Genomic DNA, 14,887 nt, shown 5'->3' on the forward strand with positions numbered 1-14,887 from the left:
TTTGGATAATTAGGAATTGGTACAATTCTGTATTTTATTTTTCCGTATGGTTAGCTGGAAATTCTACGTATTATTGTAGTATTCATCACTAGGAATGCGTGAGGGCAAGCGGGGGAGTTAAAACAAAGGAGTTACATGTGTTTTAAGGCCAAGGGGAAATTGATAATTTTTCACCTACATGACTGAGGGGAAATTGATCGCCCCCTCGGATGCTGATGCTAGCCTCGCTAAGGTATCTGCTCGGCCATTCTCTATCCTTAGGATCTGGGTTATGGTACACTTGGAGAACACATCCGGGGTGACTGTCTCACTGGTGGAGGCAGTCGAACTACTGACCATGCTCTTGTTGCCATCTGGAGGCGACTGTCTCACTGGGTTGGGTGCTAGTGATTCTTCAGGTGGGGCTGGCAGTTCCACCAGATGTTTAGCCATCCTCCCGATCTTCTCTTCTAGTTCTCTCCGTCTCCTGGGTCCCTCAAGGCCGCATGGCATGGCCCTCTTTCCTGCTCGTCATGCTTGTCTCTAGGAGCTCGTATGACGATCCCCCATGGGGCGTTCATAGATCTGCTTGGTAGAAAAACGCACTCATCACACACATGATGTCAAGCCCTAGTCATTCTTAATCTTTAATGTTAGAACTGTGCCACCACGTTGAGCACAAAATACACTAGCTTTTCCTAATTTTGGGCGATTCGAAGCGACTATCGCTAAACGTTATCGAGACGGCCCTAGCAGCAATTCTCGTTTGCATCCTCAAGGTAGTTCCAACAATATTAGTGCTCATAATGTGGTGCAATACCCTCACTATGGCAAGTATGGGCAAGGAGTAGAGGTTGTTATACCTGGGGTCAGCAATGACACCGAGCCGACCAGTGTCCTCAAAAGAAACAAAACCAACTCACATGAGTTGTCCCTCACCAGCCGAACTTACCCATGAGACCAGGCCCGTATTAGCAATAGCAACCTGCCCATGGTGGCGCTATCCACTACTAGAGCAATACTGTTCAATATCTAGGGCATGTCAACCAATATTCAGGCGGTATGATTACTTATGCTGGAAACACTATGCAATACCAGGGAATCATGTGTTAGTACTAGAATGCCAGTCCACAGTGGTATGGAGGTGGAAGATACTAGAATGTCAGAGAAACGTTTTGTAGTGGCGGGGCTGGCAAGCAGGCAAACCCAGATGATTATACATGTACACACACACAATGAGTTTTAGTTGAGCGGAAGGCCTGGTAGCCGAGTGCTTGGCCAAATTGGGGGTCCCTTCTGACTTTGGATGCAGCCGCCTTTATCTTCCCCCTACTGTCCATCATGTTTTGTTAGAAGATGTGTCTAGTTTCCAAACAGAGACCCATTTGTGAAAACTCTCGCGGTTAAAGTGAACTTACCTGACGAATTGGACTAAAGTGAAATCAAAATGAAATTCCAAGGACAAAAATGTAACAAAACTATCGAGATGAAAAGAATAATCCAAAGCCAAGCGTCTACTAGTAGTGCAATTTGGCCTTAAAAATGTAACAATTTTATAAGTACAGCCAAACACATTTCAAAGTTAGCACCATTGATTAAACCCCCAATCTGGAATTTATAAACTCATACAACCAACATATATTTCGGGTCCTCCGTTCGTATACATTTCTAGTACAAACTTTTAACAGTCAAAACCAAGAATTTAACTGCCTTCAGCAAATTCCCAGCCAATAATGTAAAAGATGAATACAAATGTATAATCATGAACAAAAAGACGGCGATAGAGTAAAATATTACATGAGGAAAAGCGCTCATTCCAGCTCACTCACAATTGTGGGAAAAAAACCATCGCTACAACGCTCATCTACAAACAAACTTCCGAAAACACCATGCAAAAGAATCTCATTTTTCGTGAGACATGTAAAAGAATCCCCCGGTTTGATAAGCCGACAAAAGACCAGTGAGATTGATAAGAGCATAACCACCAGCAAGGCTGGGAATGTGTCACCCTTATAAAATGAAAGCAATTGAACAAAGGAGAAAGTAGAAAGAAGCCACTCAACCCATCCTAGTATCTTTTTTTTTCAAGTACGATATAATTGGGGTATAAAAAGAGTCCAAATTACCCTCCTGCCGAGTGAGAGACTGATGTCGTTTCAAAGCGACCATCCTTAAACACATGAATAAACTGTTCTGGCAAAGCATGCTCCGCCTGCAAGATAAAAGGTCATAAGATCTCCCTGGTGAACTCAAGAAATCGACATAACAGTTAGTGTTACTTTGATTAGCAAAGATGCATTTCCCTTGTAATGCAGGAGTTTAGTAAGTGTCCAAACAGTCAGAAAGTACATGCAACCCCTGATTATATCATACTCCAAATAAAGAGGGTAGTAAGTGAAAATAGATTTAATGGAGTGAAAGAAAGTATCAGCTTCACGGGAGCAAACTAGAGATAATGATCCTACTACATTGTATGTGCCCAGAAGCTTATGGTATATTGGTAAGTTAAAATATCATAGTGAACAAACTAACCTACAGAACCTGAATTCGTTAGGTACCAACAGAAAGGCTTGCGTCTTCAGGCTCTTTTATACAAGCCAGTAGCCATATATCATACACAAGGCACCGCAAGCCATTATCATCATCCAACTAAAAGAACATAGTGATCCTAGCATTAATCATGTGAACCAACCCTAAATCCCACCTTCCCACCTAGGTTACCGGCAAAGTGGCTAGAAATATTTAAACAGGATTTGAAAAACACTAGTACTTCATATATTGAGCATCTACACGAGAGAAAAAATTTTCAGGCAACTAAAGGCCAGTTGTCCAACTGTTGCATACTCCACTTTTTACATTGAATTTAAAAAGGTAACTTAAATTTCAAGTAGAATCATGTATAACCAGGGGAATATAGCTAGTAATAGATTACAAGCTACTTCAGCAAACCTTTTAGTAAACATAAAACGTGTACCATCTCTACAAATAACATATGTACGTATGCACCTCAGATCTAAGAAGTACACTGTGTTGTAGGCCAATTATTTAGGAATTGAAAGAACCATTTAAACCACTAGCTTGCATTCCAAGATAACTTGGAAGTTGCACCCAATATAACATTATAACTTGGAAGTTGCAGGGAAGAACAATCAAGCAAGTCTTGAAAATAATAAAACAAATACAAAATAAAAGAGAAAAATGGAACACACCCAATCACCATCAGCTCCGGAACTGGGTACCAACACATTGACCTCACTGGACTTAGCAGTTGTTATAGATGCCCCCAGAGCATCTTTGCTCAAATAAAATTGGCAGCCAGCTGTGTTGTCCACTGAAACAGTAGGAGCCGAGCCCTAAAATAGCATACAATGAATGAGTATAACAAAGATCGCAAGATCATTTTATATATCATATAAGAAACCAATGAATTGTTATATTTGGGATGATAATGACGCCAAAATTCAATTTTCATGTCCTAGAATCATATTGCATATAGCTAAGATCATACGGTGGTTTTACATAGCATTATGAATGAAGCCACTGCATAGTATTATGATTGGCAACACTGGAGACATCCACTTCAATCGCTGAAAGTTTTATGAGAAGAATTCTAACCTGGCATTGCACCTCCACACGGTTGCAATTTACGATCTCACAAGCAGCCACAACATCCTTTGTTCACAAGAGAACACACAATTAGCACAGAGACATCAATATGTATTGCTTCATTACTAAACTCACACTAACCGTAAATAGGACTCCCATTTTAGTGCATTTGTCAATGGTAATGTTGTTTACTTTCCCTGCACATTGTGCAAATAATTATAAGTTCACATGTTTTTTGTACAAGTACCATACTGGAGAACATACATATGGAATACGGCATAAAGTTTGTAAGGAAGGCAATTTAACGTTTAATATGTTTATACAATTTAAATAAAGTTTTTCACGTGGTTAAATCACCTTGAATTTGCAGAACAGAATCTTTGCACCCAAAAATATATACAGACTGTTTTGAATCACATTCACTAATAACCAAATCTTTCTTCGCAATCTGATTCTCAACAACCCACCTGCCAGGGCAATACAATGAAAAAATAATAATCATTTACTGTTTTTACTCCCTCACATGAAGTATTAAACATAGTAGAATGATCGTGTATACTTGCGACCCATTTGGAGCTCGAACTTTGGTGTTCCTACTTTAGCAACAGCAGGTGAACTCATACGACTTTCCTTCTCATGGGTACCAACAACGCCAGTTCTATCGGCACGATTCTTTGTCTTCATATCATCCGTCACCTTTCTCAGACCTAGGGGACACAAAAACCAAATCAGATCTCTCCAACATGTACTGACAATTTAATTAAAAGAATAAAAATTACCTGAAGTCACTGGCTTTCCAGAATTAATCTCTTGGAAAACAGCTGACATCCCTTCTTTGGGGCGAGATGATGAAGCCTGTGAAGTTTCAGAACTAAAGAGGGATGCTGATGGAGGAGGTGGAGGAGCAGGGGCACCTGGGGCAGGAGCTTTTGGTTTTGAAGGAGCAGCAGTTACAGCTTTACTGGTTGAACTCCAAACTGGACCCAACGGATAGAAACTCTTAACATAATCTCTTAAACCAGGCAAATACAGTTCCTTGAGAGCTTTGGCCCACTCTAAATGATTTGGGTCTTTGGTTTTATACTCCACAAGAATCTGTATAATTATGAATTACAGAGTCAAGACCTAGTCACTGCAAAACTTTACTTTGATGCAATCATTACACGATTGGTGATAATTGATAAGTACTACAAGAAAAAGGACCTGTGCAATTAGAGCATGTGATTCTAGGACATGCAGTTCCTTTTGTGTAAATTACCAGATTCTTACAGACATGCACAGTACCTTGTTGCAATAAAATTCAGCCATCTGCCAACTTTCTTCGACATGTGCAATAGGCATGCTCATACCTTGAAAGAGACAAAGCACAAAAGGCATTGTAAAATATAAATGAGTTTTCATCTGTTTGTAAAGCAAAATAGCTACCGTCTATTTTCTTACCACATTCTTTCCCTGTATATGCAATCCATGCCAAAGCTGAAAGACTGTCAGCAGCAGTCTTCAAGTGATTAAAAAAATCAGACCGCCTTCCTTCTGTCAAAGAATTTGCCTTCATGATTGCCTCGTTCAGTGGTTTCAGAAACTCAGCCAACCCTGCATTGCCAGGTTTCTGCACACCAAGGAACAACCCATTTAACATTATATTCATCTTACTAGCAAAGGTACAAGATAGAGTGCAGTTAAAGCAAATAACCTCCCTCATTCCTGCTACCATCGACATTCAAAATATTCATAGCTACACTAGATTCTAAGCAGAAAATTTCGTCGTGCAAAAGTATTTCAAGAAAGAGAAAGCAAAAACACGAGTGCTGTAATACCATATATAATCCTAATACCGGTTTATTTTTTCCTGATTTTCCGCTAACATTTCATTGGTAATTTGCTATGGTAAGGCACCCAAATATCGATTCGATCTTTCGAAAGCTCGTAATTGTTATTATCATTTGATATGAAAAAATGTACACGCACAAATCGGATCCAAACGCAACAAGACAACACATTCCTTCCATTGCCCTTTACATAATCAATCACATTATTAACATTTAGCATCAAACACACGGTTCTTAACCTCAATTCCGCAATCTATAAGCTAAAACCTCATCTCATTTTACATTTATAAATCCGAAATTTCAACACCCAATGAAGCCAAAAAAACAAAAAAAAACGAAAAGAAAATCCCAAAAGCACAAAGGCATTACGCGCGAGACTGACCTGAGTTTGCTTAACCTGGATAAGCAGGTCCTTCTGAGCAGAAAAAGCTTGCTGGAGAACCTTTGTGATGTCCAACACCTGCCCCCCAATCTTCTCAGCTGCGGCCGAAACCCTACCCAGGTACTGCCCAATCAGATCCTCATAAGCCAAAATCGACGGATCCAGCGGCGCCTCGTCGAAACCCCTGGCCGTCGCCGAACCACCACGGCCGGACAGCGACAGCGCCTCCAAGCGTAGCACAGCCGATTCCAACCTCTCTATCAGCTTCTCCTCCATAGCCACAAATCTCAATCACTCTCTCTCTTCCACACTAAGTGTCTTTCTCTCTCTACGGATAGATTAGATCTGGGTGGGTGTGGCCGTTAATTAGTAGGGAAATGAGATCGTTTGCTGCTTTTTTCTTTCTTTATTTTTATATTTTTGGGATTTTTTCGTATTTTCTGACGCCGAAAGGTGAAAGGGGCATTTCGATTTGGCGGGTGTTAGTCCGAGTCTCTGCGCTTTGTTTGGGGCTTCAAGTTTAAGTGAGACGTGGGGACACGTGGCGGGAGTGGTGCGAATCTTGGCTGTTTGTTCGTGCGTTGTTGTGGCCACCTGTCATTATTTAACTCAATTTTTGCGGGACGGTGTAAGGTGGGCCCCGCACTACACTTATAGCGTGCGACCTAAGTTGGAAACGCTTCACTGCTGACAATTAATTATTATTCTTTTTACTGAAAGTAACTTCAAAATAAAAAAACTTTCCAGTACATCCAGAGATCCAAAACAATCGAATAAAAAGCCGTTATAAGCTTTCTCCGGTCCCAAAACGCATAAATTTTCTACACCGGTGTATTTTGGTTCATTACCTCTGAGCGGTGGTAGTATTCATTACTTTATTTATCGTTGTATATATTTAAATTTTAAAGTTTATATCTATTTAAAACATAAATTTTGAAATTTAAATTTATCTAATGACGATAAATAAGGTTGTGAGCAAAAATATTTCCTTTTCTACACTATGAACATAGCTAGCAAAAGCATCCGCAACAAAGTTAGTTTTCTGAACGTATGGGTCCATTTGACCTTCGGAAAAAATGAAGCAAGCCAGTTGATCCCCCAAAATTGATCTTAAGCTCCATGGAGCTTCGCTCAAGCCTTGCACTGCACTAATAATCAGTTTTGAATCTCCCTGCACTACAATGTACGGCATGCTCTCGTTTGCCCATTTCAAAGTTTGGAATCCCCCGAATGAAGAAATCCAATCCATATTGGGTGGCTTGGTCGTGGAGCTTAGCAGTTTAGGCCTAACTCTAGTTTTATTGTTACGTTAATCACCATCCGCCGCGTGCAAGATGGATCCGCACGCGATCTATTCCTTGACAGCTTAAGCTTTTCGGGTAAAGATTGGCTAACAGCAAAGTCATGGTACCAATGACAATGCATGGATTTTTACCAACATAGGCACTGCCTTGCAATGTTGGTGACAGCAGACAGCAGACAGCAGCAGGGATCGAGCAACAATATAAGTCACTAGAGTCAATGTTTTGTTGAATAAGAAACTGGTTCAACTTCCAAATTTTGTTTTAAGTCGAAGTAGAAGATGGATTCGTCATGACGGAAACTCATACCTTATAATTCCAGCATGAGTCATTAGTAATCCATCTCTAACTTTCAACTCAAACAAAATTTGGAGACACCAAATGAGGCCTAGGGGGTACGATAGAGTATTTTGGAAACATTTGTACTTCTGAATGCACAGGATGATAAATGGAGAGACTCAAAACCCGTTGGTCCGTCCCAAAAACTACTCGACTCAAACTGCATTTGAACAGATAAAGAAATGAAGATTCTTAAGAGACCTTACATATAAAAATACCATACCAGTACATATATATTTACAAGCTCATCTACAAGTATAATGCTCAACATATCAACACAATCTATCAGATCAAGGAAAAGAATTTAGAAATTTATATATGCACATTCAATACTTGTAATTTCTTTTCTATATATACTAACGGAAAATCATGTACGCATGGCGCCTCGGGAGTTGCCTATCGGCCTAAAAATCATCATCTCCATCTCGATCTCTCTTCGTTACTGTCCCCCGGCATCCTTGGATGTGTATTGAACAATACTGGAGGCAGCTGCACGGGAAAGGGAGAGGATCTTTTATCGAGGTGATCGATTTTCCTGCATATCAGAGATTGGCATACTGAGAAAGCTGAAAGTGCAGAAAATGTTAATTGAGGAGATGAGTGCTCCCGTGGTCTTGATATCGAACAAATAACAAACTGGCAAGAAACTTGTCAAAATTATCAAACATGTTATCTGCAATGCATCCATAAAGTACTGAACACAAAGACTTACTGAACGGAAAGGGAAGTCATCTGCCTCAAGCATATGAACAATTTGCCCCATTTTCGGTCGCTTATGGACATCTAAATCTATGCATCGAAGACAAACCAGCAATGCTCGCTTCATAGCTCTTGGAGGGGGCTGAACTGCAATCAGAGGATCAACAACATCCTCTCCACGGTGACTTTGGATCATTCCTTTAAACCAATCAACCAGGTTCATCTGATATACAGAAACTGTAAACAGTTATGATATTGATGCAATGTTTCTATAGGAAGAACCGAAGAAGAGGAGAATTTAGTTTTACCTCTCCGGCTGGTCTGGAATAGTCAATTGGGCTTCTTCCTGTAATTATCTCCATGAGTAGAACTCCGAAACTATATATGTCACTCCCCTCGTTAAGCATGCCTGTGCTTGCATATTCTGGAGCTACATATCTACAGAAAATTATAATAAAGAATCACACAGTTACACACAGCCTCGACAATGCATCATGGAAGTTATCGACTTATCGTTAGGATTTGAGAATAAACTAACCCGAATGTCCCCATAACGCGTGTAGTCACATGACTGGCCTCAGATCCTAAGAGCTTGGCCAGACCAAAATCTGATACTTTCGGGTTCCACTTTCTATCCAGAAGAATGTTGCTGGATTTTATATCACGGTGCACCACCTTGGGTTCTAACCCCTCATGCAAATAGGCCAGCCTGCCAGAGAAACAAGAAACATAAGTTTATCTAAAGCGGAAGGATGGTATTTTCATAGCAATACTATGAAATGATGAGAATGACAAACACAGCACAATCTTTTACACATATTTTCGTTGTACGACTGCTAGGTTACTTAACCCTCATGTTAAATTCACTTTTGAATCGAGAGAAAGAAAGAACAAGGAGTAACAAAATTATCTCACCCTTTTGCTGTCCCGATGGCGATTTTCATACGAATATCCCAGGTCAGAGGGCTGACAGGGCCAACATCGCCATGCAACCATTGCTCCAAGTTGCCATTGTCAATGTATTCATACACAAGCATCCTGTCGGATCAACAGAAGTCCCCACGGACATGTCAGACGAAAAAAGAGGTTCATCTCAGTTCACCTAAAGGATACGAAAATGGAGTTTTACCTTTGAGCACCTTCTGCACAATAACCAATTAGACCCACCAAGTTCTTATGCTTTACTTTCCCAATGGCTTCCACTTCCACCTTAAACTCGTTCTCTGCCTGACCCCTGTGCATCACATGACAACCAGCAATGAGTTTCGAGTTGATGAAAAAGAAAATAATGTTATACAATAACTAACAATATAATATTATGTGCACCCAGAACCCACACAAATTTATTTAACAGAATGATTAAAATGCATGTTAGAGCGCAATTAGCCTAAATATCATCTCATAACTCTCCCCTTTTTTTTTTTTTTTTTGAAGACCAACACGAAACTTACCTTGTTCCACCACCACCACCGCACCTTAATGCCACTTAAGCTTAGAGAATTGAAATTAAAAAATATAAAAAAAAATAGTATTAACCGTTGACCACTAAAAACATTATTGAGTTCACAGCGTGGAAGGCAACTTGGATTGGATCTAAATCCTAATACACAAAAATAACCAAATACGTGTATCATTTTCCTTAACTAATTCCCCATTCATTCAATTTTTTGCACAGAAAATAATTCCATTAAATAAATAAAATGAAAATTTTAAAATTTTTGTAAAATATTTGTTAAATTAAACATTAGATTACAAAATTTAACCCCACGCTATTATTAAAAGACTCAACTCCGTTCCACGAGATTTTAAATTAAAAGTAATAAATTCACGTACTTGTTGTTCAGAAGGTTCTTGACGGCCACGACGGAGCCGTCCTGCAACGCGCCCCGGTAAACGATGGCGTATCCGCCTTCTCCAATCACGTTCTCTGGAGAAAATCCACGTGTCGCGATCTCCAGCTCCTTCAAGCTATACCACCGGCCCCACCCAATGTTATGCGGGCCCAACCCGTCACACTCCAGCGCGCTCCGGTTCACTTTCCCTCTTTCGATGTCAATAATCTCCGCCACCTCCTGCGGAGCCTCCTTCAACTTTTCATTTCCCATTTTCCGCTCGCAATTGTCGGCAGCGCGTGGACTTGGAGCCTTGATCTCGGCGATCTCGTTGGAGACGAGGGGGATTGATCCGGAGCTGTGCTTCACGCGGATCTTGCGTTTTCTGGAGACTCGAGCTTTGCAGAGGCAGAGGAAGATGAGAAGGGCGGCGGAGAGGAGGCAGATAACGAGGATGGCGATGACGGCGTAGAGTTTGAGGTTGAATAATGGGGTTTTGGCGGTGAGCTTGTGGGAGAGGGAGTTGTTGGAAGTTTCGGTTGTCTCGCTGGGAACCGCCATTATTTCCGGCAAGTAAGGTTGATGGACAATTTGAGCTGTGAATTTTCTCCGGAGAGAGAGATAAAGGTGGTGGGAGTGTTTGTTGGGTTGATGGGAATTATCTTGAAGTTAAAGTTCAGTCAGCAATTTAGACTGTTGGAGGATTTTGCACAGAGAGAGAGAGAGAGAGAGAGAGAGAGAAGAGAGTGCGGTTTCAACGGAAACAAAAGCGAAAGGCAAAATTGAAGGGCAGGGAAGGAAAGAAAATAAAAGGAGACAAAAAAGGGTAAAAAAGAGAGAGAGAGGAAGGGGGTGCTGTTAGATTTTTGGGTTTGGTATGTGAGGTTATTACAGAACCACCACTGTAGTGTATGGAACATCCAGCCAAATCAGTGACCTCTAACCCGTTTGTTAAGCGAAATATTTCCAACTAGACTAGTTTTAAAAACTAATCTGAATTAACTTGTTATGAACTAAGCAATATAAGAATAATAAAGCATTTGATACGAAATCGAACTAAGGTACAAACTAAAATATTTTTGGCCCTTGTGAATTGTTAATTCCTGAAAAAGAAACATTCACAGTAAGTCTAACAATTTCTTACATAACTCATTAACTCGATTTGAAATGACACAATAATAACAAGTTCTAGGTTCGCTTGTTAACGAGTCAGATATTTATCAAGTCTAAATAATCCGTTTGTTTAGCCCAACACGAAACGACATGAACATAACAAATTCCGGGTCAACTTGTTAACGAGTTGGGTCACTATCGGTCACCTATTACGAACTCGTTAAGACAACAGATTTGACACTATACAATTATCAAGAAACGAGTATAACATGAAAATGACATAAGCATTACCCATTGTTAATTATTTATTATATAGGATTCCAAAATTGTCCTTATCACCTTTTCTTTTCCATGGTACAATTTTTTCGTATTTATTTATACCAAGCATTTATTCACTCAAAGTCCATTTAATTTGTATTGACAATTAATGGACGTGTGAATAACATTTTGTTATTGATATATGATTTTTTTTTTATCTGTTATTGATGTGTTCAAGAATGACATCAAAGCACATAAATGTTATATTGACCATTCGTTCTTTTCGATGCCCTATCAATTCTAGATTGGTCTAGTGGAAAGCGAAGAAAGGTTTGGAACTTCCAATTAGAGTTTGAACTCTCACAAATGCTTCTCTTGTGACCACCAACTTTACTTTGGGGTACTATTTGACTCGAGAGCCAAAACTACAATAGCCTTAAGTGGTACCAAAATTGCATGAGAAAGAGAATTAGTTTGTCATCAATATTTTATGGGATACCTCTTATATTAAGGAAAACTAACGAAAAATTCATAAAGACTTTAGTTTTAATGAAAAATGACAAATAAAAGTGTAGTGAATAGTAACAAGAAAAAGTAAAAACGTGGTTTTTCGTTAAAAGTGAACAGTACCGGGAGTATTTCTTTAAAACTCCCCTTATATTATAATAACTAGATGAAACACACACTCTGTGTGTAAATATAAAAATTTAATAAGAAAATGCTTTTTAGCCAAAATAGTTCATGAGATTTGCATAACTCCTCAATTTGATCCCTGAGATTTGAAATTGATAGAATTGGTTTCTGAGTTTGTTTACCATCAATCATTTTGGTCATTCCGTGAAAAATCTTCATTAAATAAGGATAAAATGATAAAAATGCCCTCAATTTTTGTCAAATCATTTTGGCTTATTGTGTATTAAAGTGAGGGTATTTTTGTTATTTTGATCCTTACTTAACATAATTTTTCATGAAAGACCAAAATGATTGATGGTGAACAATCTCAATACCACTTCTATTGATTTCAAATCTCAGGAACCAAAGTGAGGAGTTATGCAAATCTCATGGACCGTTTCGACTAAAAAGCCATAAGAAAAAAAACTATAATATGAAAAAGAGAGAAGTTAAAAGAAATGTGAGACAGAGAAAAAAAAAATGTGGATTTTTTTTTTCAAATTAGAGATATTTGGTGTGTGTGAAATTACATTATTGCTCTTGATTTTATTTTGTGCTAGAAGCCAAATTATTGTTTTACTCCAACCGAGGGCTGGGCAGAGGGCTCGTTTTAGCCCTCTGGCCTTCCAAGATATTAATATTTTAATGAACAGTACAGTGCCATATTTGCCTCCATCTCCCACCGAGGGCCAAAGGGTCATAGGGCTCGTTTTAGCCCCGTCACAAAAAACCGTCTCCAACCGAGGGCTAAATGGTCATAGGGCCAAACATAATTTATTATTTAAAAACTACAACTTAAATTCAAATCCAACGGTTAAGTAAAGTCAACTAGCCATTGGATTTGAATTTTTTTTTGCTATAAATAAGGTGGATATTGGGCTATAATTCACATAACTTTGAATTCAATCTATTTCAATTCAATCTCTTTCAATTCAATATCTTTCAATTCAATCTTTTTCAATTCAAGTTTGCAATGAATTCCAACTTTGGATCCTTTTCGGATTCTAACTGGGGGTCCTCATCCAATTCCAAATTGGAAGCAATGGCGCAAATAAGACGAGAAGATGAGGAGTCTGATGAAAAAGTTCAAGTAAGGCGCAACAAACAAAACAGAGCAACAGCCATGGCGGGGGCAATGGTGTGTCAGCTAACTGAGGAACAACCTCAATGGGGTGGCTCTGTTGCTGGTTGCTCTTACAAACCATGAAACAGAGCGATGGTGCATGCCAATCTGATGAGCAACTACTTCAACCCCAACTCAGTGTACATAGAAAAGGATTTTAGACATCGCTTCCAGATGAGACGTCATGTCTTCGAGTGTTTACTTCGTGATGTCTAGCAGGTCAATTCATACCTTCAACATAAGCAGGACAAAGCAGGCCACCCTGGTTTCTCACCTCATCAGAAGGTTAATGTTGCACTCCAAATGATGGCCTATGACTCCCTAGCTGATTCGATGGATGAAACCCATGGTATGTCTAAGTCTACATGCCTTCTTACTCTTGAATAATTTTGTGACACAATTGTTCAAGTTTACAAAGACGAGTACCTCCGCGAGCCAAATCAAGAAGATCTGAATCAGCTCATTCGCAAAGCTGATGGCAATGAGGCTTTAGCGGAAGGTCAAGAAAACCAACTGTTATGTTAGAGGCGGTTGCCTCATATGACACATGGATCTGGCATGCTTTCTTTGGAGTCCCTGGATCCCAAAATGACATTACAATTCTTGGGCGTTCACCCCTCTTCAATAACTTGACGGAAGGTAAAGCACCTCAACTTGACTACTACATCAACAGCCGTCAATACAATATGGGTATTACTTGGCAGATGGCCTCTACCCAAAGTGGGTGACACTTGTCCATGCAGAAAAGTTGTTTACCTTACACCAAGAGGCATACTGGAAAGATGTTGAGAGAACTTTCAGTATTCTACAAGCACGGTGGAAAATCATCAGCGAATTGGCAAGAGGGTGGAGTCGAGAAAATTTGGACTCCATCATGATGTCTTGCATCATATTACACAATATGATAGTGGAGGATGAGCGAGATGGGTATATTGATAGAGAGTCTGATGACGACCAAGAAGATCCAAATAGGTCAAGAAGGGCTCATGCAAAAATATATGATGGACCTAATTTGCCTTTCAATCCAAGAACTGGTAGTATCTCTATAAATGAGTAAATGAGGCACTATAGAATGATAAGTTCTCATGCCACAAATAAGTACCTACAACAGGATCTTGTTGCACATCTTTGGGACAAAAGAAGCATGAAGTAGGCATTTAAGTTTTATGTTGTTAAATGTTTTTAAAAATGTTGTTAAATGTTTTTTTTATGTTGCATAATTTGTATGTTGGTTAATATTATTTAATGTTGTTTCATATTGTTTAATGTTGTTTCATGTTACTTAATTTAATTTAATGTTGTATAATGGCTCAATAAGTTATAGGAAAAAAATATGAAACAAATTTTGTGAAATAGAAGTTATAGGAAAAAAAAATAGAATTTAAAATAAAATGAAACAAATTTTGTGAAATAGAAGTTATATGAAAAAAAATGGAATTTAAAAAAAATATGAAACAAATTTTGTAAAATAAAAGTTATAGGAAAAATATAGAATTTAAAAAAATATATATGAAAAATAGAAGTTATAGGAAAAATTTTATAAAAAAAAAAATAATAAAACTGTAAAAAAAAAAAAAAAAAAAAAATTCAAATGCAACTGCTAGCTGACAGCTAGTCGTTGCATTTGAATTTTAGTTTAAGCATTCTTGTCGGTTATAACCGACAAGATTAATGTTTTTTCTGGCCAGCCCCGGGCTGGCTGCATGTAGCTAGCCCTCCAGCCCTTTGACCCTTTCAGATTCCTTAAGGCCCTC

General features: G+C 38.9%; 3 protein-coding genes across 4 annotated transcripts; 1 reads left to right on the top strand and 2 right to left on the bottom strand.

Moving 5' to 3' along the window:
- Nucleotides 1-1,590: 1,590 nt before the first annotated feature.
- On the bottom strand, nucleotides 1,591-6,272 carry LOC137725917 (cyclase-associated protein 1-like). Its single transcript, XM_068464756.1, has 10 exons — nucleotides 5,797-6,272; nucleotides 5,026-5,194; nucleotides 4,870-4,934; nucleotides 4,365-4,680; nucleotides 4,145-4,292; nucleotides 3,943-4,052; nucleotides 3,727-3,782; nucleotides 3,595-3,651; nucleotides 3,189-3,332; nucleotides 1,591-2,191 (listed from the first exon to the last, which is right to left on the bottom strand). Exons 1-10 carry the CDS (start codon nucleotides 6,070-6,072, stop codon nucleotides 2,102-2,104), a joined length of 1,431 nt encoding a protein of 476 aa, XP_068320857.1. The 5' UTR covers nucleotides 6,073-6,272; the 3' UTR covers nucleotides 1,591-2,101.
- Nucleotides 6,273-7,628: 1,356 nt separating this feature from the next.
- LOC137726096 (probable receptor-like serine/threonine-protein kinase At4g34500) lies at nucleotides 7,629-10,737 on the bottom strand. Of its 2 annotated transcripts, none has more exons than XM_068464967.1 (7): nucleotides 9,969-10,737; nucleotides 9,265-9,369; nucleotides 9,051-9,173; nucleotides 8,674-8,844; nucleotides 8,444-8,573; nucleotides 8,149-8,358; nucleotides 7,629-7,971 (listed from the first exon to the last, which is right to left on the bottom strand). In XM_068464967.1, the coding sequence occupies exons 1-7, from the start codon at nucleotides 10,526-10,528 to the stop codon at nucleotides 7,951-7,953; spliced, it is 1,320 nt and encodes a 439-aa protein (XP_068321068.1). In that variant the 5' UTR covers nucleotides 10,529-10,737; the 3' UTR covers nucleotides 7,629-7,950. The 2 variants fall into 2 exon arrangements, with proteins under 2 accessions (XP_068321068.1, XP_068321067.1); XM_068464966.1 differs by having other exon boundaries at nucleotides 7,629-8,002.
- Nucleotides 10,738-13,052: 2,315 nt separating this feature from the next.
- LOC137724994 (uncharacterized) lies at nucleotides 13,053-14,190 on the top strand. The gene is made up of 4 exons (XM_068463615.1): nucleotides 13,053-13,148; nucleotides 13,353-13,482; nucleotides 13,543-13,632; nucleotides 13,838-14,190. Exons 1-4 carry the CDS (start codon nucleotides 13,053-13,055, stop codon nucleotides 14,188-14,190), a joined length of 669 nt encoding a protein of 222 aa, XP_068319716.1.
- The last annotated feature ends 697 nt before the right edge of the window (nucleotides 14,191-14,887 follow it).

This window comes from Pyrus communis, chromosome 2, assembly GCF_963583255.1.
Source record: "Pyrus communis chromosome 2, drPyrComm1.1, whole genome shotgun sequence".
NCBI classification, from domain to species: Eukaryota; Viridiplantae; Streptophyta; class Magnoliopsida; order Rosales; family Rosaceae; genus Pyrus; species Pyrus communis.

What these genes read in the sequence shown, in the direction of transcription:
- LOC137724994 (XM_068463615.1), top strand. Translation starts at nt 13,053, where the DNA reads ATGGCGCAAATAAGACGAGAAGATGAGGAGTCTGATGAAAAAGTTCAA. An exon ending in TTCGATGGATGAAACCCATG is followed by an intron (nt 13,483 to 13,542) that starts GTATGTCTAAGT and finishes CAATTGTTCAAG; the next exon opens with TTTACAAAGACGAGTACCTC. An exon ending in CAATGAGGCTTTAGCGGAAG is followed by an intron (nt 13,633 to 13,837) that starts GTCAAGAAAACC and finishes ATTACTTGGCAG; the next exon opens with ATGGCCTCTACCCAAAGTGG.
- LOC137725917 (XM_068464756.1), bottom strand. Translation starts at nt 6,072, where the DNA reads ATGGAGGAGAAGCTGATAGAGAGGTTGGAATCGGCTGTGCTACGCTTG. An exon ending in ATATACAGGGAAAGAATGTG is followed by an intron (nt 4,935 to 5,025) that starts GTAAGAAAATAG and finishes GTCTCTTTCAAG; the next exon opens with GTATGAGCATGCCTATTGCA. An exon ending in CTGAATTTTATTGCAACAAG is followed by an intron (nt 4,681 to 4,869) that starts GTACTGTGCATG and finishes ATAATTATACAG; the next exon opens with ATTCTTGTGGAGTATAAAAC.
- LOC137726096 (XM_068464966.1), bottom strand. Translation starts at nt 10,528, where the DNA reads ATGGCGGTTCCCAGCGAGACAACCGAAACTTCCAACAACTCCCTCTCC. An exon ending in CGCGTTATGGGGACATTCGG is followed by an intron (nt 8,574 to 8,673) that starts GTTAGTTTATTC and finishes AATTTTCTGTAG; the next exon opens with ATATGTAGCTCCAGAATATG. An exon ending in ATTCCAGACCAGCCGGAGAG is followed by an intron (nt 8,359 to 8,443) that starts GTAAAACTAAAT and finishes TCTGTATATCAG; the next exon opens with ATGAACCTGGTTGATTGGTT.